Raw genomic sequence first — 22950 nt, 5'->3', positions numbered from 1 at the left:
AATTAAGACTCACAATATTATTCCTCCTAAATCTTCCACATTTAAATCGAGAACACCAAACACCTCCCTATTCCAAGATTTCAACTTAGCTTTAAGAATACAGAGCTTCTCCTTAAGAATGAACCCATATTTTCCACAGATGTCCATGGCCTTCCACTCCTTCTCCACAAAGGGAAGAAACTCCTCATGATCGAACCAACACTTGAACATCTTAAAAGGTTTTGGCCCCCAATCCACAAAATTACCCGCCAACCAACTCAGACAATGATCCGACAACGACCTCTCACCTACCATAATACCTTTTACTTTCCACAAATCAAGATGGGAATCCGAAATCAAAAAAAGATCCAACCTACTACAAGCACTCCCATTAAGATTGAACCAAGTAAATTTATTTCCCATGAGAGGAATATCAACTAAATCCATCCTTGTCAAGAAAGAATGAAATTCATCCGCTTCCCTTAGATTAAAGGAATTTGACCTTCCTTTTCTCTCCTCCACACAATGAATAGCGTTGAAATTACCCCCCACACACCAATAACCATCCGAAAACGATTCCTTCACACGACAAAGATTGGACCAAAAAACTCTCTTTTTATCAATCATACAAGATCAAAAATGACATGAACACCCACAAAAACCTCCCCCACGAAGCTTGAAATAAGATCAAAAAGACCTAATTTCCAGAAAATAAGAAGCCCACCCGACCTCCCCACCGCCCACTTAGCACTCCACCCCACCAATTCACCCATCCATAAAGACTCCAACCCAAACGAATCAAGATTATGCAATTTTGTTTCTTGAACAAAACACACATCGGCATTAGCCACCTTTAACGTATTTTGCAAACATTTCCATTTGTCCCTCCCATCACACCCACGTAAATTGAAAGAAACAATAATCATTGAGAACCAAGTAGAGAAGCATCCTTCAAACCATTGTTCCTTTTATCTTGATTTTCCTTCAATCTAATTGCTTCAATTTGTTGAGAAACCGAACCGCCTCTTGACATGCCCAAACGTCTAGCTCTCGACCAAATTTCCTCAGCATTAAACCCAAGATCTTTGTTCTTTCAAAACCTCTTGTTGGATTGCACAACACCAGAATCGGAGTTGACATTACCACACATGACAGAACCACCAGAAAATTTATTAGACATTGAATCCTCTTCCTCCAGTAAATTAACGTTGACATTCTGATTTGGCTTATCAAACAAAACACTACTGTAACCACAAATAGCATCTTTTAAAGCTACCACATCACCAGAATTACAAACCTTATATTCATTACTACCATTCACCCTGGGCCCCTCGGTATCAACACAAGGAACATTTGTAAAGTCTACCTTTTTACTATTGACAAAAATAGTAGATAAATCTTTCACCTTTTGGACCTTTATATTCTTTCTAACATCACACTCCCCTCCCGCATCTATCTCCACGCGCCTACACCCATCCATCATATCCAACTTCCTATTCCCCACCTCCTTACCAAAAGAACCTGTCTCCATCACATAAGACGTGTCAGACTCCACCTCTATTGAGTTTTCACAAGAATTATGATTAAAAAAACCACCAGGCTGTGTCTTTTTCTCAAAAACTCCAAAAAGTTGCTTTTTAAATATACCCAAAACAGAGTCATCTTTCTCTCCCTCCGACACGTCTTCCTCAAAAAGCATGTCCCCATCAAACCAGCAACCTAGCCATGTCCAAGTTCTTCTTTTTTCCCGTTGCATCATCGCTACAAATCAACACTCCAAATAGAGATGCTATAACCTCTAAGAATTCGTAAGATCAAGCGTGGCAAGGAATACCGTAGCAACGTACCCAGGTAACTCGTTCAAGGTCGACATCCTACAGTTGCTACCGCTTGATACTTGTAAACCACTATTTCCACCAATCCACCGCTCCCTCCACCAACGCATCAACATCATCATCCTCTGAACCCTCCAACAGACATAGGTTAGGGCCTAAAGGGGACACTTTAACATCAAAATAACCCTCCACAAAAAACTGGTTTTGGATATTATATGATTGTTATAATATATAAGTTATCTTTAGTCATATTTTTTATGTGATTGGTTATTATAATTTGTAGGTCATTTTTACTTATATTTTGTTATATATGCACTAAACATTTTTCCTCTTCAACAATAATTAAAATTGTTGTCGTTATTGTGAAAACTGTTGTCTTAAAGAATATGGGAATTTTTTTAGCTTTATTTTGTGTGAGCATTTCTTTTTAGTTAAGGCATTTCTTAAAAAAACGCCTTAACATGTTAGAGCTATTAAAGCAGTGCTTCGCGCTTTCGAAATTGTGTCGCGACTTGGAATCAATTTTCACAAAAGCAAGTTGATAGGAATAAATTCTAACGATCTTTTTTTGGACGCGGTTTCTCACTTTCTTTCTTGTAAAAAAGAAGAAAGTAATTTTTATTTTCATGGTATTCCGGTAGGTTTCAATCCAAGGAAGGAAGCTACTTAGGATCCTCTTGTGCTTAAAATGAAGAATCGTTTGGAAGGATGGACAAATCGCTTCTTGAACTTGGGAGGTAGAATTACCCTTTCGAAATCCGTGCTTAGTTCTTTAGCCATTTTTACTCTGTCTTTTTTCAAGATGCCGAGGATGGTGGTCAAGAGAATTTCTAGCATTCAAAAGAAATTCCTTTGGGGGGGGGGGGGGAGTGGAGGAAAAGAAAAGAATTCATTGGGTGATGTGGGAGTATGTTACTTTACCTTTGGAGGAAAGGGGATTAGGAGTAAAAAATATTGAGATGTTTAATTCTCCTTAACAAATGGATGTGGAGAATAATGGAAGGACAAGATTCTTTATGGTATAATATTTTGAAGACGCGTTATGGTGATCTAACTTATAGTGTGTTTGGGAGGGGGAAAGACTTCAAAGTATCCTCCTCTTTAAAATCCCCTTTCCCCAAACCTCAATAGGTTTAAGGTTTTATCCTTAATCACTTAGAAAACCTTAAGGAAGGGTTAAGAGTGTCTATCACCTTGCCTTACCCCTAATTTCTCAACTTACCTAATTTCTCTAACATTAGGTTTTTCTCCCGTGTTTACCCTTATCTTTAGGTAATATAAAAACATAGGTGGCGACTCTGTATTTTAAGTTAGAAACTTAAATTTAAAAGTCGTTCGTAAAAATTATGAAGGTTGAATTAATGTGTTTAATAATCATGAAAAATGGATGAATAAATACAAGTGGAGAGGAATATTGACTTGTTATTTCATGTGTGTTTGGCAGAAGGTGTTGTTATCATCTCAACTTTAACATTGATATTGTTAACTCTGTGAATTGGAGTTTTAATGTTTAATAGGGAATTTTCTATAATAACATCGACATGCTCATCCAGAATCTCTCTTATTTTAATTCAAATACATCAAGTTTAATTCTAAGATGGGGTATGTGTTACACCAATATTTTGCAATTGGTTTGCTGCCTTATCATGTGATTGAAAGGTATACTATTATATTTTACTTTTGGAGTTCATATTTCAAATATTCTAAAAATATTTATTAAGTTGAGTTTGTAACTTATTTTATTTTCAATAGACTACAGATGCTTTTAGTGTCTCAAACCAGACAAATTCTTGAAGTTCACACACTAATGAAGAAGGAAGAGAGGAAATTAAAAACCACTTGTATCTTAGATATGTTTTTTGTATTTTTTTATTGTTGTAGCATCTATTTTGATAGTTATTAAATAATTTTCATTACTTTGATATTTTGGTATGTTTGTAAGAATTGCTATTTTAAAAACATAGTTAAAATTTTCTTTCACGTTGTTTAAAATTTTTTATGGCGCATATAAAAAGTATTGTCAAAATTTGATTATTAAAAAAAATTAATTATAGGAAATAATTATTTATAAAAAAAAAGACATATAGCAACGAAAATACGTGGTGGATAAAGTTATTAAATAGTGTAGTTAATCGTTGCTATAGCCCTGATAAAGTTATTAGATAGGTGTGTGTTTTTCGGAATATTAGTTATTAGCATTATTATTGGACTATAGTTGTATTTGGACTTTTAATAGTTGTTGCGCTTTTAGGTTTATCATCCTTTAAGCGTATTATATAAAGTAGTGTCTTTGACACATTTGGGGTATCAAAACAAATCAATGAAGTTTATCTTTTTAATTAGTTTATCTCCTCTAGTGTAGGATTTACAGCTTTTAGTAGTTTTGTAAGGGTTCTAGATTTAGCATCCTATGGGCTCTTAATTGCATAGTTCACTTGTTTTTGTTTGACTTATTTTAAAGTGCAGTGTTTTAACTTTGTAATGATCTTCGTACGGATGTATACAAAGTGTAGTCTTTGAAATTTATTTTTGAAAAAGGAGGTCTATGAAGTAATTTGAAATGTTTTGAATTGAGCAAGCAATTGAGAACTACCTACCCTAAGTGTAAAGTCTTTCTTATTCTTAAAGTCCTTCGTCGAGGGAAAGAGACTGTCCACACCATTAGTTAGTGGAAAGTCCTTTCATTGGATGTAAATGGTCATCGAAAAGTCATCGAATAGTCATACGGATTATCCATACCATAAAGAGGGTAGGAAGTCTTTTGCATTGGATGTGAATAGTCATAAAAGGCAACAAGTAAGTATATCTTAGCATTTGGATGAACTATCATCATTCAGTCGAGGGATGAGATTATTTATATCGTAGGCAACATCGAAATGACAATGATCTTTAAATTGGAGGGACTATCATGATTTAAATCGGAGGTAATATTTGCTAAGGTATCCCTACGCTCGAGGGACTTGACTATTATTCGTCGAAAGGCAACATAAGAGAGGATTACCCTAAAGATGCGTGTGTTAACAAAAGTGGTTGATTTATTTAATCCTGAAAACTAGGGTTATTCTAGTTTGATTTAATCTTGCCATACAATCCTATTATCATCTAACAGTTATATAGTGCAGAAAATAAAAGCATAAAAATAAAGTCCTACGCTATTACAACGCTTCGGGGAGGGGGATTACATAACCAAAATTGGGGGATGCGGAAAACTAAAGTGCGGAAATTAAAGATCCTAATTACTATTACATCAAAAAATTGGCAACCTATACACCTTCTAGAATCTAAATGAACAATTAAATAAATAATTAAATGAATAAAAATTATAAGTAATTAAATGAATAAAAATTAACACACATGCGACAATCATAGAGTATGAGATGAGAAGAGAAGGTCGCGAATTGAAAAAAATTGATGTTTGAAAATAGGTGAGATAAAAACCTAAGTCTAAAGGTTATTACTAAATTAATTATAAACCTAAAATTAAATCAAAGTTAAATTAATAAAACCTAATTACTAAGTTAATCATAATCCTAAAATTAAATCAAAGTTAAATTAATGAAACCTAATGACTAAGTTAATTATAAACCTAAAATTAAATCAAAGTTAAATTAATAAAACCTAATTACTATATTTTTTGTTGATTTTAAGGTTTTCCTAAAATAGGGTTTATGGCTAAAAAATAGAGATTTTTCCAAGGTTATCAAGGAAGTGGCAAGTGATTAGAAAAGACAATGGAGTGATGGGAAATAGAATTTACATCTGCTCCCCTTTGGCCAAAGGAATTACCTGCACAAATAGGGTAATAATAATAAGAATCACTACAACAAATATAATCTTTAGCAGCACCCCTACGAGAGCGCTTTTAGGAAAAAGCACTCTTATAGATTTCGCTAAAAACAAAAAATAAACAAGGGAAAAAAGCGCTGGTAAATGGTGGGGGTACGAGAGCGCTTTCTAGAAAGCGCTGGTAAAGGGTGGGGGTACAAGAGCGCTTTCAAAAAGCGCTGGTAAAGGGGGGGGGTAAGAGAGCGCTTTCAAAAAGCGTCGGTAAAGGGGGGGGGGGTACGAAAGCGCTTTCTAAAACAAAATTAACAAAACACGCTATTTGCCTTCAGTACTGTTCTTCTCTAAGCTAACGAAACCCATATCTCCCTTTGCTCTGCTACTGTTCTCACGCGAAATCGCCACCGTAGAGCCCTACGTTCATCTCCTTCTCTTCACTGCAACCACATTCATCCTACAATCATCTTCTTCTCTTTGCCACCGTAGCTCAGCAACAAAGTTCACACGCGAAGATAACAAATCTTGTTCGCCACCGTATCTTCCCATATCTTCCCATTCTTCCCACTCTGCAACCCATATCTTCCCATTCTGCATAGCTGAGTTCGAATCAATTTTGATTTTCACATCAGGTATCTTTGATTTTGATTCTGCATAGTTGGGTTTTATATATGCTCGGCTTTGATTTTGAATACAGTCATTGCAATTGGCATTAGGGTTTGTTTAATCAGCAAAGGTTTTATCAGTCATTGCAATTGGCGTTAGGGTTTGTCAAATAGCAATGGTACAGAGCTATAGTGTTGCGAAATTTGAACTGCACATTGTTGCTTTCTGATACGGATGATTGTTATTTGTCACATTTAATTTGCAGTAGAAAAATAAGCTTCTATTACTTGTCACATTTGCAGTAGAAAATATATAAAAGAAATAAAGGAGAAATATAAAACCCACCAAAGCATATATTAAGCAGCCAGTGTTTTTACTTATTCTATGTGGACTTTACTTTTCTAATTCATAATATGCTCTTGTAGAATTTGTTAGATAATTTTAAATGATGAGTTGTCATATTAACTTGGAATATACTTGAGAGTTGAGAGATATACAAAAGAAAGGGATATAATCTTAACTTTCTTTATGCATTCATTCTGCTGAAGTTATCAAAAGTAAATAATTTAATTAAAAAGTTTACCAAAAAGAAAAATATCACAAACAAGTAGAGTTGAATATCAATAAAAAAGAAGAGTTAGAAGTGAAAAACAATAGTTACCAACTTATCTGCCTTGGATGTGTCATACTGGTTTCATTGGTTTTAACCATTTGATATAGGTACATGTGGTCTCCCTTATTGTTTTACTTTTGTGTTGCAAATGTTAGGAGTTCCTAAATAGTTTATTCAGTAAATTCCTAAATTGTTGAATCTGGCTTATTAGTAAATTTCTTTATCCAATTACTGGTATTATGATGAATTTTGCAGTATAGAAACTAACTTTAATATGTTCAATTTAGATTGGGGTTTTTTTGATATTGTGTTAGTAGTGGTGTATTTAACTGCATCGTGTGTGTTTAATTTTACAGTTACTTTGAAGGCTCTGGTTTCTACTTGTACAACGCCGATTCAAACCTACCCTGTCTCCCACATCAAGTCCAACTCAGGTTACTAGCTCTTTCTTCTTGCTCATAGTTTGTTGTTTTCTGCTTATAGTTTATTGTTTATGGTTCTATTTAATTTCAATTTAGTGTCTCTCAACCAGTTTTTTGGATCTCATTAGGTATTGCTTAAGTGTTGCTTATTCACAGTAGTATATTTTTGTACTATAGTTGCATAACATTATATTTCAAGACTTGAGTGGTTTGACAAGATTTATTTCTATTATTCACACTTTAAAAGTTCTAAAGATCTTAAGAAGGATATTTGCAAAGAAATCTAGTTGAATTTGCCATGTTAGAATTTCCCCTAGTTTTTGTGTTTGCCTTTGCTATGCTAATCTACTATTGTTTCGTGTGTAGTGATGTATTTGTTAGTAGTGGTGTATTTAACTGCATCGTGTGTGTTTAATTTTACAATTACTTTGAATCCTCTGGTTTCTACTTGTACAACGCCGATTCAAACCTACCCGTCTCCCACATCAAGTCTAACTCAGGTTACTATCCCTTTCTTCTTGCTTATAGTTTGTTGTTTTCTGCTTGTAGTTTATTGTTTATGGTTCTATTTAATTTCAATTTAGTGTCTCTCAGTCCATTTTTTGGTTTGTGGACTTATATTACCTTGAAATAAGGTAATGTCTTCTTTAAGAAATCGGGTATTCTGATTAGGTATTCTGATTAGGTATTCTATTATTCACACTTTATAGGATCTCATTAGGTATTCTGATCAAAACATAATGATGATAGCTATTTGTTAGACGCTGGCCTTAGGATCTAGAGGGGGGGTGAATAGATCGTTCACAGTTTTACGGATTTAAACGACTTTTCAGCAGAAGTGATTCTGAATCGACTCGCGTCTATTCCGAACCACTATCGAAACGATTATATATGTGTTTAAAAACCAGTCAAAGACTTGAGTTGAATGATAAGAGTATATGTTGCAGAATCAAAGCGTTTCTCTTATTGAAAATCAGATTAACTTTTTGTATGATGGACAATGTTTGCAATGCAGTAAGAGTGATAGAAACAAATATACAAACACTTGGTGATAATGATCAAATTGAAGGTAATTCAATGTGTGGTGGATTGTGATGTTTATGTAAGTACTTAATTCACAATCTTAACACTCGAATCGTTGATCAATTTGCTATTATAACCAAATATGAACAGAAAGTAAATGAAAAGGTAAAAACGACAAGAACACGATATTTGTTTAGGCAGTTCGTCGATCGTCCTCGCTACGACTACGTCTGCCCCCAATTCCAAATTGAAATTGGGTAATCTTTCATTAATGTTGAAAGTAGTATATACAAAGAAGATAACAAAGCGATAAACGATAAACCAATTATGTTGATCCTTTGAATCTTCTTCCTCCTTAATCTTGAGCAAGATCAAGGTTATCCAAGAGCTTCACTTTAATTCCCTTCTGCAGTGTCTTGATTCCTTGAACTCCCCGTTCCTCAATCGTTACACTCAGCCGAATCCTCAATGAACGCCTCTTGATAAAAACCCCCAAGAACCACCCGTCGTGGAGGACAAAACCCGCAGATTTTATTCACCAACAAACCCCACAAACCTTCACCCACTAGGAATCTTCAATTCCGTTCCATGGACGTTATCGAACTCATCACTAACCCGCAACGCAAGAATGATTATGTGTAATTGTGTTGGAGATGATGAAGAACGAAGATGAGAAGCGTTTGTGTATCTTTCAGTCGTTGGTGTTGTGTTGAATAATGAACCTTTGATAATATATAAGATAGCTTAGCAGTTGGAGATGAGAAAAACAGAATTTTTGGCATTCTTGATCAGTTAGGTCGACCTCTTGTAGAGCTTAGGTCGACCTAGCAGTGCTTGCAGAATTTTGCTCCCAGTTAGGTCGACCTGTTTAAGGAGTAGGTCGACCAGAATCCTCTCAAAATGCATTCTGGGGACATTTTCACAGATTAGGTCGACCTAGTCGTTGTGTAGGTCGACCTAGCAGACTGGTATGTAAATTTCATCAATTTAGGTCGACCTGGATGATGTGTGAGTCGACCTAGCAGAAGTATGTGGATTTTTCTCCATTTTAGGTCGACCTGGGTTGACAGTAGGTCGACCTAACTGCTGGTTTTCTGCATTCTTCTTGATCTGCTTGTGTTGAGTCGACCTAAAGTATAATAGATCAACCTGTACTTGTCATGAGTGATCAATGCTTGCTTTTCTTTGAGTTTTCTGCTTCCGCCTTGTTGTTTGAATGCTCATTTGAGTTTGCCATAAATCAAAAACATCTTTGAGTGTAATCTTGTATTCACATGCTCCCCCTTTTTGATGATGGCAAACCATTAGTCGAAGCTTTGGTGGTAAGTGATAAAGACTCAACAAAGCTCCCCCGTACATCCAGCATCTATCTCTCAACAAGTCAATCTCTCAACACAGCTCCCCCGTACACTCAGCATCTATCTCCCCCTTTGTCAACATCAAAAAGAGATACAACGAAAATAGAAGAGTAACGAGAGAACCATAGATAAAATTCTAGCATTCATAAAAAGGTAGTCAGTTATAGCATGAGAGTCAGATGAGCAAGAGCGATATATGTATGAAGTCACTATAAGCATGTTAATTGATAGCATATTATAGTATCAATAATATTTTTGGAAGTGAACAACAATAACGTTACCGCTTTCTCAACTTTAATGGCAGCCTTTAATCAATGTGGAATGACGCCTGGCTAGATGATGAACTACCTTTACGCTAAGAAAAATGTTAGCAAGAGAGAACATATATATATATATAAAGTAAAGGAAGAATATTAAGAGAGAACAAAAGTAATTAGCCCAAATTAGAGATATCGAGTATCCCTAATTCCCTACGAATGTTGAAGTATTGCTCCGTTGCTAGAGGTTTGGTGAATATGTCAGCTAGTTACTTCTTGCTTTCTACATGTTCAAATGTAACGTCTCCTTTTTCTACATGATCTCGTAGAAAGTGATGTCTTATTTCAATATGCTTGGTACGTGAGTGTAAGACAGGATTTTTACTCAAGTTTATGGCACTTGTGTTATCGCACATGATAGGTATGCGATCAAGCTTAATACCAAAGTCAAGAAGTTGTTGCTTGAGCCATAATATTTGTGCACAACAGCTTCCAGCAGCTACATATTCTACCTCAGCAGTAGATAATGCAACCGATACTTGTTTCTTGCTATGCCAACTTATCAATGAATTTGAGAATAGATGACACGTTCCACTGGTGCTTTTTCTATCGGATTTGCAGCCAGCAAAATCTGAATCAGAGAATCCTGCCAAATGACACTCATTTCCCTTTGGATACCATAGGCCATATGTAGTAGTTCCACGTAAGTATCACAGAATTCTTTTGACGGCTTTCAAGTGAGATTCTTTTGGACAAGATTGATATCTTGCACACATACACACACTAAACATGATGTCTGGTCTTGAGGCAGTAAGATACAATAGTGAACCTATCATACCTCGGTATAATTTTACGTCAACCTCTTTACCTTTCTCATCTTTGTCTAGATTAGTATTTGTTGCCATAGGTGTGTCAATTTCTTTTGCTTCACTCATTCCAAATCTTTTGAGCAGCTCCGTACAGTATTTAGTTTGATTCACAAACGTTCCATGACTGAGTTGCTTGATTTGTAGGCCAAGGAAGAAATTTAGCTCACCCATGAGACTCATCTCAAATTCACTCTGCATAAGCTTAGAAAAATCTTTGACATGTTTTGCATTAGTCGACCCAAATATAATGTCATCTACATAAATTTGGACTAAGAGAATATCTTTATCTTTTCTTTTAATAAAGAGAGTAGTGTCAACTTTACCCCTAGAGTACCCTTGACTAAGGAGAAACTTGCTCAAACGTTCGTACCAAGCCCGAGGGGCTTGTTTAAGACCGTATAGAGCACGTTTCAGCTTATAGACATGAGTTGGGTACATGTAATTCTCAAAGCCGGGTGGCTGAGCAACATAGACTTCTTCATTTATATAGCCATTTAGAAAGGCACTTTTAACATCCATTTGGAATAGTTTGAAGTCTTTAGAACAAGCATAAGCAAGTAAGAGACGAATAGCTTCGAGACGTGCTACAGGAGCGTATGTCTCTTCATAATCAATACCTTCCTCTTGATTATAACCTTGGGCAACTAATCTAGCTTTGTTTCTAGTAATAACGCCGTTTTCATCAAGTTTGTTACGAAAAACCCATCTAGTGCCTATTACTTGATGATCTCCCGGATGAGGGACTAAGTCCCAAACATCATTCCGTTTAAATTGGTTTAATTCTTCTTGCATGGCCATTAGCCAATGCTCATCAAGTAATGCATCCTTAGCGTTTTTCGGCTCAACTTGTGAAACAAAAGCAAAATGATGACAGAAGTTACTTATCTTTGAGCGTGTTGTAACGCCCCTTGAGATGTCTCCTATTATATTGTCAATTGGATGGTCTTTCACGTTTGTCCAGGACTTGGGAAGTTCTTCATTGTTTGAGATGCTTTCTTTTTCATTTTCATTGTGAGACTCATCTTTCTCTCTCTCAGCATCTTTCTTTACAATACTTTCATCCTCATCTTCCTTATCCTTGACAATGTCTTCAGTGGATGGACCTGCACCATTAAATGAAAGACCTTTCTCGACATATTTTGCATAAGATTCATCAAAAGAAACGTGTACTGACTCTTCTACTATAAGTAATCTCTTATTATATATTCGATATGCTTTGCTAGATTGTGAGTAACCAAGGAATATGCCCTCATCAGCTTTAGCATCGAATTTGCCAAGATTATCCTTACCATTGTTCAAAACAAAACACTTGCAACCGAATACATGGAGATGAGATACATTTGGTTTTCTACCTTTTAGTAATTCATAGGGAGTTTTGTTCAGTATAGGACGTATTGTTATCCTATTCAAAACATAACATGCTGTACTAATCGCGTCAGCCCAGAAATACTTTGGTAGATTACCCTCATTCAGCATTGTTCTTGCCAGCTCCTCTAGAACCCGATTTTTACGTTCAACTACTCCATTTTGTTGAGGTGTTCTAGGAGCTGAAAAGTTATGCTCAATTCCATGTTTATCACAGTATTTTTCAAAAAGAATGTTTTCAAACTCTCCACCGTGATCACTTCGAATTGCAACTATTTTGTTGTTTATTTTGTTTTGACATAATCTTGCAAATTGTGTGAAAGCTGGAAAAGTTTGATCCTTACTAGGTAGAAAGATTGTCCAACAAAATCTCGAGTAATCATCGACAATGACAAAACCATAGGTGTTTCCACCTATGCTTTTAGTCCTTGAAGGGCCAAAGAGATCCATGTGAAGTAGTTCAAGAGGGCGTGATGTTGAAACCACGTTCTTTGATTTAAAAGAGATTTTTGTTTGCTTTCCCTTTTGACAAGCATCACATAGATGATCTTTTGAAAACTTCATTTTAGGTAAGCCGATTACTAAATCTTTTGAGACAACTTTATTAAGTAAGTCAAAATTTATGTGGGCGAGACGTCTATGCCACAGCCATGAGTCATCGCCTAGAGCAACTAGACACTTGGTACTAGACTTAGATACCTCATCCATGTTTAGCATGTAGATGTTGTTTACTCTTAAGCCCTTAAACATAATGTCTCTTTTCTTAGTATGTTCTATTGTGCAGCCAGAATTTGTAAACATTACTTTAAATTCTTTGTCACACAATTGACTTATACTTAAAAGATTATGTTTAAGACCTTCTACTAGCAGCACATCAGTTATAGTAGTGGTAGAAGGGTTACCTACACTTCCTTTACCAAGTATGGCTCCCCGATTGTTATCTCCATAGGTGACATACCCCTTTTTCTTTGCTTGAAACTCAACGAAAAGAGATAGGTCTCCAGTCATGTGTCTTGAACATCCGCTATCAAGGAACCACAACCTTTCGGCAATGTCAAGACACTTTTCCTGCAAGATTAATTTAAAGAGGGGGGTCCCCAATTTTCATTGGGTCCTTGGTAGTGAGTACACAATTTGTTGCACTTAGGCAACCATTGAAATACTCCTTTAGGAACTAAAATTCTCCTAAATTTGCATTTTTCAATGGTATGTCCCTTTTTGCAACAATAATGACAGGTAATATGATGAGAATATGGAGTTTTGCTAGTTGATATTTTTGGTACAAAAGTGTATTTGCTATATAAAGGAGTATACGATCTTTTGAACTTGTTTGGATCAACCGCAAAAGTCACTTTTGGTTGTAGAGCCTTGTCTAACTTGGCTTTTAGATCTCTTACTTCTTTTTGCCAAATGTGACATGTCTCATAACCAAACCATGATGTAGGATCTATTTCAACTTTGTCCTTTTGAATGTCTAGCATAGATTGTTTTAAAGCTTCCATATCCTTTTCGGTTTTCTCAACTTTTGATTCAAGATATGAAAATATTTTCTTATTTGAGGCCAAAAGTTTGAAAGCTTTAATTGCATCTCTATGTAATTCTTCAAAAGCAAGTTTTAGTTGAGAATGAGATACCTTATCTACGAGTTCAGGTTTAAGATGACTTACATCTTTCTTTTTCTTGTTTTGATGAGCCATGAAACATAGGTTTGCTGATTCTTCTTCATCGCTTGATGAGCTTTCACTAGATGAATCACTTTCCCATGCTATGTAAGCTCTTTTAGATTTGTTATGACCTTTGCTTTGGTTCTTCTCCTTTTCTTTCTTAAGGTATGGACAATCCGGTTTGTAGTGACCGGCTTTCCCACAATTGAAGCAAAGACCTTTGATCTTTCCTTTGTTGTCGTCATCTTATTTGAACATGTTTGATTGCTTTCTATAGTTGATCAAGCCTTTGTCGGAATGTTTTGCTCCATTTTTCTTTAGATATTTGTTGTATCTTCGCACAAACAGTCCCATTTCCTCATCATCGGAGTCTTCGTCATCACTTGTGTCACTATCCTTTGGCTCTCGTTTTGAGGTCTTGGAGCTCGAAGCTTTTAGAGCTATTGACTTCTTCTCTACCTCTTTCTCCATGTTCTTTTCTTTCTTTGTCCTTTTCTCATGCATGTCAAGGCATTTAAGGTGTTGTTCATGTTCCTCTAGTTTACCAAATAGAGTTGTGATGTCTAAAGTGTTTAGATCATTTGCTTCCTTTATTGCTGTAACTTTGGGTTGCCATTCCCTGTTCAAGCATCTTAAGATTTTGTTAGTAGCAACTGCATTGGAAACAGGTCTATCAAGTGAATTTAACCGATTTTTCAGATGAACGAATCTCTTCTGCATGTTTTCGATGGATTCACCATCTTCCATGTGGAAGAGTTCGAACTCTTGAGTTAACGTATTGATCCTAGCTAGTTTGACATCATCCGTTCCCTCGTGGGCAACTTGCAATGTGTCCCACATAGCTTTAGCTGATCTACAATGGGAAACGTGATAGTATTCATCAACTCCTAGAGCTGAGATTAGAATGTTTCTCGCTTTCCAATCGTATGCATATCTCTTTTCATCTTCAGCATCCCAAGTATTTTCTGGTTTTGGAACAACTGCACCAGCTGCATTTGTCATGGTGATCTGAAAGGGACCATTGACAATAGCTGTCCAGATGTTCCTATCAATTGCATTGATGTGGACACACATACAATCCTTCCAATAGCCATAGTTTTCACCGTTGAAAACTGGAGCTCTATTATGAGCCCCTTTAGGTCCAGAAGCCATCTTTCCAATAAGTGTTTCACGTAGCACGGAATAAACCAGAGCTCTTGATGCCACTTGTTAGACGCTGGCCTTAGGATCTAGAGGGGGGGTGAATAGATCGTTCACAGTTTTACGGATTTAAACGACTTTTCAGCGGAAGTGATTCTGAATCGACTCGCGTCTATTCCGAACCACTATCGAAACGATTATATATGTGTTTAAAAACCAGTCAAAGACTTGAGTTGAATGATAAGAGTATATGTTGCAGAATCAAAGCGTTTCTCTTATTGAAAATCAGATTAACATTTTGTATGATGGACAATGTTTGCAATGCAGTAAGAGTGATAGAAACAAATATACAAACACTTGGTGATAATGATCAAATTGAAGGTAATTCAATGTGTGGTGGATTGTGATGTTTATGTAAGTACTTAATTCACAATCTTAACACTCGAATCGTTGATCAATTTGCTATTATAACCAAATATGAATAGAAAGTAAATGAAAAGGTAAAAACGACAAGAACACGATATTTGTTTAGGCAGTTCGTCGATCGTCCTCGCTACGACTACGTCTGCCCCCAATTCCAAATTGAAATTGGGTAATCTTTCATTAATGTTGAAAGTAGTATATACAAAGAAGATAACAAAGCGATAAACGATAAACCAATTATGTCGATCCTTTGAATCTTCTTCCCCCTTAATCTTGAGCAAGATCAAGGTTATCCAAGAGCTTCACTTTGATTCCCTTCTGCAGTGTCTTGATTCCTTGAACTCCCCGTTCCTCAATCGTTACACTCAGCCGAATCCTAAATGAACGCCTCTTGATAAAAACCCCCAAGAACCACCCGTCGTGGAGGACAAAACCCGCAGATTTTATTCACCAACAAACCCCACAAACCTTCACCCACTAGGAATCTTCAATTCCGTTCCATGGACGTTATCGAACTCATCACTAACCCGCAACGCAAGAATGATTATGTGTAATTGTGTTGGAGATGATGAAGAACGAAGATGAGAAGCGTTTGTGTATCTTTCAGTCGTTGGTGTTGTGTTGAATAATGAACCTTTGATAATATATAAGATAGCTTAGCAGTTGGAGATGAGAAAAACAGAATTTTTGGCATTCTTGATCAGTTAGGTCGACCTCTTGTAGAGCTTAGGTTGACCTAGCAGTGCTTGCAGAATTTTGCTCCCAGTTAGGTCGACCTGTTTAAGGAGTAGGTCGACCAAAATCCTCTCAAAATGCATTCTGGGGATATTTTCACAGATTAGGTCGACCTAGTCGTTGTGTAGGTCGACCTAGCAGACTGGTATGTAAATTTCATCAATTTAGGTCGACCTGGATGATGTGTGAGTCGACCTAGCAGAAGTATGTGGATTTTTCTCCATTTTAGGTCGTCCTGGGTTGACAGTAGGTCGACCTAACTGCTGGTTTTCTGCATTCTTCTTGATCTGCTTGTGTTGAGTCGACCTAAAGTATAATAGATCAACCTGTATTTGTCATGAGTGATCAATGCTTGCTTTTCTTTGAGTTTTCTGCTTCCGCCTTGTTGTTTGAATGCTCATTTGAGTTTGCCATAAATCAAAAACATCTTTGAGTGTAATCTTGTATTCACACTATTTATTATCTTGACAGAATTCCTTAGTACCTGATAGAGAAACCAAGAAGCATTTGTTTAGCGTAATTAAGACATGTATAAGACATGGATGAAATCAAACCGATTATCGAAAGAGTACGAGAAAGGGGTATGGGAATTCGTTGAGTTTGCGGGTGCGCACTCCGAAGACCCGCTTCGAATGCCGTGTCCTTGCTTGGGTTGCTGTTATGGGGGTAAGTTTGACGGGAATCAGTTGGCATCCCATTTACTACGGTTTGGAATTGATAGAAGTTATACATGTTGGACAATGCATGGTGAGAAAAGTAACGGGAATGCTGAGTCGAGGTGTAATAGAAAGTATGCTTCAAACGACGATTGCACAGACACATACGATTGCGATCGAGTCGAAGAGATTGCAGAAGCGCTTGAAGAAGATCTTGAGGATTGTCCCAAAATGTTTGAGAGGTTGGTAAGCGATGCAGAGAAACCGTTGTATGATGGTTGTTCAAAATTCACAAGATTGTCTGCGGTGTTAAAGTTGTACAACTTAAAGGCGGACAATGGATGGTCGGATAAAAGTTTCACAGAGTTATTAGCCCTTATGAAAGATATGCTACCAGAGGATAATGTTCTTCCCAATCGAACGTATGAAGCCAAAAAGATGTTGTCCTCTATTGGCATGAGCTATGATAAGATACATGCATGTCCAAACGATTGCGTTTTGTTTCGAAACGAGTATGCAGTGTTGAATGAGTGTCCTAAATGTGGTGCCCCTCGATATAAGAAAAAGTTGAATTATGGTCAAAATTACGAATAGCCTTGATTTGACCAAATACCAAAAGGTTTTTGGCCAAATACGAATAATCTTGATTTGCCCAAAAACCAAATAGTTTTTGCCCAAAAAAAACAATTGGGATACCCCTTGAGGTCAAGGGGTAAAGCTCCATCTACTTGGCCAATCCATAGGAAACCTGTTCATAAACCACTGCAATGTTCCGGTTAAGAAAACAAATGGAGAAAATAGAAAAGTGATTAAAATAAAATCAAAAAATATATAAATCAAATAAAAACCTGATTATAAATCGAATAAAATAAGATCACAAACCTACAAATTTTTTGATATTTTTTGAAAATATGAAAATAGAAATTAAATCAAATAAAATAGAAAAAAATCTCCTTGTTCCTTTTGATCTTTCAATCTACAAGCCTTACCTTCTTACCAATTGGGCTATGTTATTTGTTTGAAATGAAAAGCCAATGGAAGGTATATGAAGCATAGGCAAACATATTTCTATTTATTAAAATATAACAATTTAAGAGTAAACGGTTATATTTTAAATAGACTTTAAATCAAATATTTATAAAAATAGGATATCAATGTAAATTAACCCTAAATTTTTATAAAACTCAATTTTTGAAATAGCTTCGAATTTTTGAAAAGTGTGGGCAAATTTTGGGGTACGACACCTGCTACCGCAATTATGAAGTTGTCCCTCTCATATTAAAATAATCTATAAAATTTGTTTTCTGAACCTTGAGGACAAGGTTTAAGTAAATTCGGCGGCAATGATATAGGCGTATAATATAGTTCTAGTTTATAATAGTAGTTATTAATATTATTATTGGAATATAGTTATAGTTGGACTTTTAATAGTTGTTGAGCTTTTAGGTGTATCATCCCTTAAGAGTATTATATAATGTAGTGTCTTTGACACATTTGGAGTATCAAAAGAAATCAATGAAGTTTATCTTTTTAATTAGTTTATCTTTCTAGTGTAGGATTTATAGCTTTTAGTAGTTTTGTTAGGGTTCTAGATTTAGCATCCTATCAATATAAGCCACTTTTTCAAAGATTAACTAAGTATACAATTTATCAGAAATGACATGTTTACACTATAAATGACACTTACACCATATTTCTATACGGTTTTGTTTTATTAAAATGTTTAATAATTATTTTTACTTTTCATGACACACACATCAAGTCATGCACATGTTATATTCTATACGGTGTAGGTGTAATTTGTTTGATTTTCAGTGTACATATAGCAAAAAATTTATAGGCTATTTTGGACGTTTCTTTATCATGCATGTTAATAGTTATTTTTCAGATCCAACGACGTCAAGTGCAACTTATTCACAATTTTCACTTCAAGCTACTTTGAATTAATTTCTCAAAAACCTCTCTCTCCCTCACGGTTAAAGAAAAGAAGGTAAATTGAGCTGCAATGCCCATTTCTTCTTTAATATATTAAATCACTAATAAAGGAAAGAAACATGTAGTATTTTAGAATCTGTTTATTTTAATAATACTTTTCTTTTATATATGGGTTACCTAAATCACTAATAAAGGAAAGAAACCCGTAGTATTTTAGAATCTGTTGATTTCAATAATACTTTTCTTTTATATATTGGCTACCTAAATCACTAATAAAGGAAAGAAACCTATAGTATTTTAGAATCTGTTTATTTTATTAATACTTTTCTTTAATATATGGGCTACCTAAATCACTAATAAAGAAATGAAACCCGTAGTATTTTAGAATCTGTTTATTTTAATAATACTTTTCTTTTATATATGGGCTACCTAAATCACTAATAAAGGAAAGAAACCCGTAGTATTTTAGAATCTGTTTATTTTAATAATACTTTTCTTTTATATATGGGTTACCTAAATCACTAATAAAGAAAAGAAACTCATAGTATTTTAGAATGTGTTTATTTTAATAATACTTTTCTTTTATATATGGGTTACTTAAATCACTAATAAAGGAAAGAAACCCATTGTATTTTAGAATCTGTTTATTTTAATAATACTTTTCTTTTGCATATGGGTTACCAACACATGTAAAAATATACTTTAGCTAGGGCAGAAGTATTGGTTATTCATTTTTGCAGACCACATGGCATGTGAACCAAGTAAAGAATATTGAAATCAAATCTATTAAATACCACACATGTTAAATTTATTAACCATATTTGCAGAGAACCCCATATCTTTCACACTTCACTCAAAACTTATATTATCAAACATGAACACAGAAAACCTTGCCCAAGTGATAGGTTCAGCTTATTTAAATAGAATAGGTGTAGTCTATGCCGTAATTAAAGAGGATCCATCTATTTTGGAAAACATAGATAAAATCCAATTTGTACAAACTCCTTTGCATATCGCTGCCTTGATGGGTCATCTCGAATATGCCATTGAAATTATGAATTTGAAACCTTCATTTGCTACGAAGCTAAATTTGGAAGGTTACACTCCCATTCATTTTGCTATGCTCCACAATACTGATGTTGTTAGGGAAATGATCCCCGCTTCTCTTCTTAGGGATAACAGCCAAATGGAGATGGTGTCTTACTTGGTTGGTATCAATAAAGATCTTGTTAGAGTTAAAGCAAGAGAAGGCTTGACTCCACTTCATTTAGCAAGTAAATTAGGGGAGGTTGAACTTTTAGCTAAATTCCTCACTGTTTGTCCGGATTCCATTAAAGATGTAACTGTGAAAGGTGAATCTGCATTGCATATTGCTGCCAGGATGAAACAATATAAGGCCCTTGAATTTCTTCTTACGTGGCTCCAAGAAAATTGTGGAAGAGGTGCTAAAAAGCTGAAATGGGAAATACTGAATCTGAAAGACTACAATGGCAACACTGCTTTGCACATTTCAGCCCTTAGTAGTGAACCAAAGGTATTCTCTTGATTAAATTCACATGTCTCCTTCATATATGTAACGGGTTAAAAAATCCTTTTGTAATGTGACTAAAAATATATTATTTGAGTATGTTTTTTAATTAATAATTAATATTTTTTATAATATTTATTATAAAAATTCTATTATTTTAATTATAATACTTTTTTTATTCATACTATATTTTTTAATATGTTTACTTAAAAATTAGTACAATGCAGGTTTAAAATTGTTTGAGCATTTTTTTATAAAATTGTCCACTGGTTTTTAAAATACACTATAACTGCAGTTTGATTCATGGTGGAGGACACCACATTAGCAATAGTGTGGTTGAATGTTAGAACTGGGTATGAAGAGTTCAATTTAAAACAAAGAATGTTACATTCAAAAAACAAAGTGTCCCTTACTTTTAAAATATTTTAAAAAAAATATATGTGATAATTAATATGGGATGGAAAAGTAGTTGTAACATGAACAATCTCTAACAAGTTGTATTATTCAATTATAATTATTTGGTAGCACAGTCTCTTGAATATCTGGCAAACACTGGAATGAGCTTTGATGGAATGAACTCCGACAAGAAAAAAGCAATTGATTTAGCAAGTACTCCAGAGATGAAGAAAATATTAACAAGTGCTAAAGAAAAACGTCTCTCAATAATGACTAAGGTCGGCATTCTTGATGCCATGACTTGGATAAGTAGAATTAGAAGTGATATAACAGAGGAACAGCGTAACACTTGGTTGATAATTGCAACTCTTGTTGCAACTGTAACCTATGAATCAACAGTGAATCCTCCGGGTGGAGTTTTCCAGGTTAGTGCAAGTGATGACAACAATATGAAAATCAAGTCTGGAGATATGTATTATTCTACCCGAGGAAATGCTGGGAAATCGATCTTGTCAAAAACTAGTTTCATGGGTTTTTCATTAGCGAATATGCTTTCCTTTTCTTTATCAATTGTAGCAATAGTAATTATGACCCCAGGGGGAGTACTAAGGCCCCTCGTGTTAGCTCCGGTCACTTTTTTTACTCTTTGCTATCTAATTGCTATGCCAGCAATATCTCCTACTCATACCAACACTATTATTCTCAGCATCCCTATGTATTCAATTTTTTTATTGGCGGGTTTTATGTTTTATTTCTTTGGGGACCTTATTATTATAAAAAAGAGAATAATCTCTTGTTACAAATGCATGAGAGCAACTCAAAGTCAAACCTGCATGAGAGCAACTCAAAGTCAAACCTGCATGAGAGCAACTCAAAGTCAAACCTCTGAAACCCGTGTTTAGACAATATAGTTTCATTGTCTATTTGAAGTTTTCAATATATTATTTGGTTCAATCTTAGAAAATTATGAACAAATGTATGTGTACAAGTATGAAATCCATGTGGTCCCGATATATTTAATATGTAATTGATTGTTATAATACATAAGTTATCTTTAGTCATATTTTTTTTATGAGATTGGTTATTATAATTTGTAGGTCACATTTAGTTATATTTTGTTATATGTGCACTAAACATTTTTCCTCTACGACAATATTTAAAATTGTTGTCGTTATTGTGAAAATTGTTGCCTTAAAGAATATGGAAAAATTTTTAGCTGTATTTTGTGCGAGCGTTTCTTTTTGTTTAAGTCATTTCTTAAAACAATAAAAGGGGTTTTTTTTCCTAAGTACCTAAGGCAATATTTGGTGATGAAGTTCCTACCTAATAACAATGTTGTAAATTATTAAAAATTAATAACAATTAATCACCATTAATGTGTTACAAAATGGCAAGAAAAAAACATGTGAAATTTATATTTTGAACAGTTAAATATATTTTTGATCTCTATAAAATATACAATTTTATTTTTGGTCAGTATAAAAAAAATAACTTGATCCTACAAAATTATTATACACGTAGTTTTAGTCCCAATTCTTAAACTAGTGAGCATTTTTTGAATGATTATTTTGCAGATATTTTTGGAACGTTTTAAAAATTTTCTTGAAAAAAAAAACTCAAAATTTGATTTCTAAGTTGAGATTTTTCATTATTTTTTGAAATTTAATATATTCATATTTAATCCTTCTCATTTTAAAAAAATTCTAAAGTATGATAGATAAATATTTTACAGTATCCTAAACATGTATGAACAAATTTATTCAAAAACTTAAAAGTTAAAGTGTAATTAAATAATTTTCAAAAAGTTAGAAAATAGTCGGGACTAAAACTGCATGCATAAAATTTTGTAGACTAAGATATGTCAATTTTTAATAGGGATTAAAAATAAAATTTAAGATATTTATAAGGACCAAGAACTTATTTAACCCTATTTTAAATATTGAAAATAGGAAACACTTCGTGAAGAATTAGGCAACACTTCGTGAAGTGTGGCAGAATGCGAAAGAGTACAATCTTTGAAAAATGTTGTTGTAGGCGTAACCGTGTGCCAGTTGGTAAAAGTGTTACCGTAGGCGAAACAATGTAAGATTTGGTAAAAATGTTGTTTAAAGTATGTGTTTCATCAAGGGTCGCAATCTTGTGAAACAACGCCACTTTGGCTTATAAATTGAGCATTCCGGATTCAGAAAAAAAACATGAGAAAAACTTATTTTTTTCACATCAAATTCCAGACACTCTTCACTACATTTGTGTTTTCGTCTGTTTTGCGCAAATTCGATAAAATACTGAATTATCCTGGATATTCATGCGTTCCAACTCAAAGACATATTTGAGAGTGTTTGAAATACTTATAAGAAAAGTGATTC

General features: G+C 34.6%; 1 protein-coding gene across 1 annotated transcript; it reads left to right on the top strand.

Moving 5' to 3' along the window:
• Window positions 1-19498: 19498 nt before the first annotated feature.
• LOC131617159 (ankyrin repeat-containing protein BDA1-like) lies at window positions 19499-21594 on the top strand. The gene is made up of 2 exons (XM_058888513.1): window positions 19499-20194; window positions 20719-21594. The coding sequence occupies exons 1-2, from the start codon at window positions 19535-19537 to the stop codon at window positions 21484-21486; spliced, it is 1428 nt and encodes a 475-aa protein (XP_058744496.1). The 5' UTR covers window positions 19499-19534; the 3' UTR covers window positions 21487-21594.
• Window positions 21595-22950: the final 1356 nt, after the last annotated feature.

This window comes from Vicia villosa, linkage group LG7, assembly GCF_029867415.1.
Source record: "Vicia villosa cultivar HV-30 ecotype Madison, WI linkage group LG7, Vvil1.0, whole genome shotgun sequence".
In the NCBI taxonomy this organism is placed as follows: Eukaryota; Viridiplantae; Streptophyta; class Magnoliopsida; order Fabales; family Fabaceae; genus Vicia; species Vicia villosa.
This window is presented reverse-complemented; position numbering and strand designations above follow the sequence as displayed.

Bases quoted from the DNA above. Each gene is read 5' to 3' on its own strand.
- LOC131617159 (XM_058888513.1), top strand. From the start codon at position 19,535: ATGAACACAGAAAACCTTGCCCAAGTGATAGGTTCAGCTTATTTAAAT. The intron at 20,195-20,718 runs GTATTCTCTTGA...TTGGTAGCACAG, and splicing joins CCCTTAGTAGTGAACCAAAG to TCTCTTGAATATCTGGCAAA.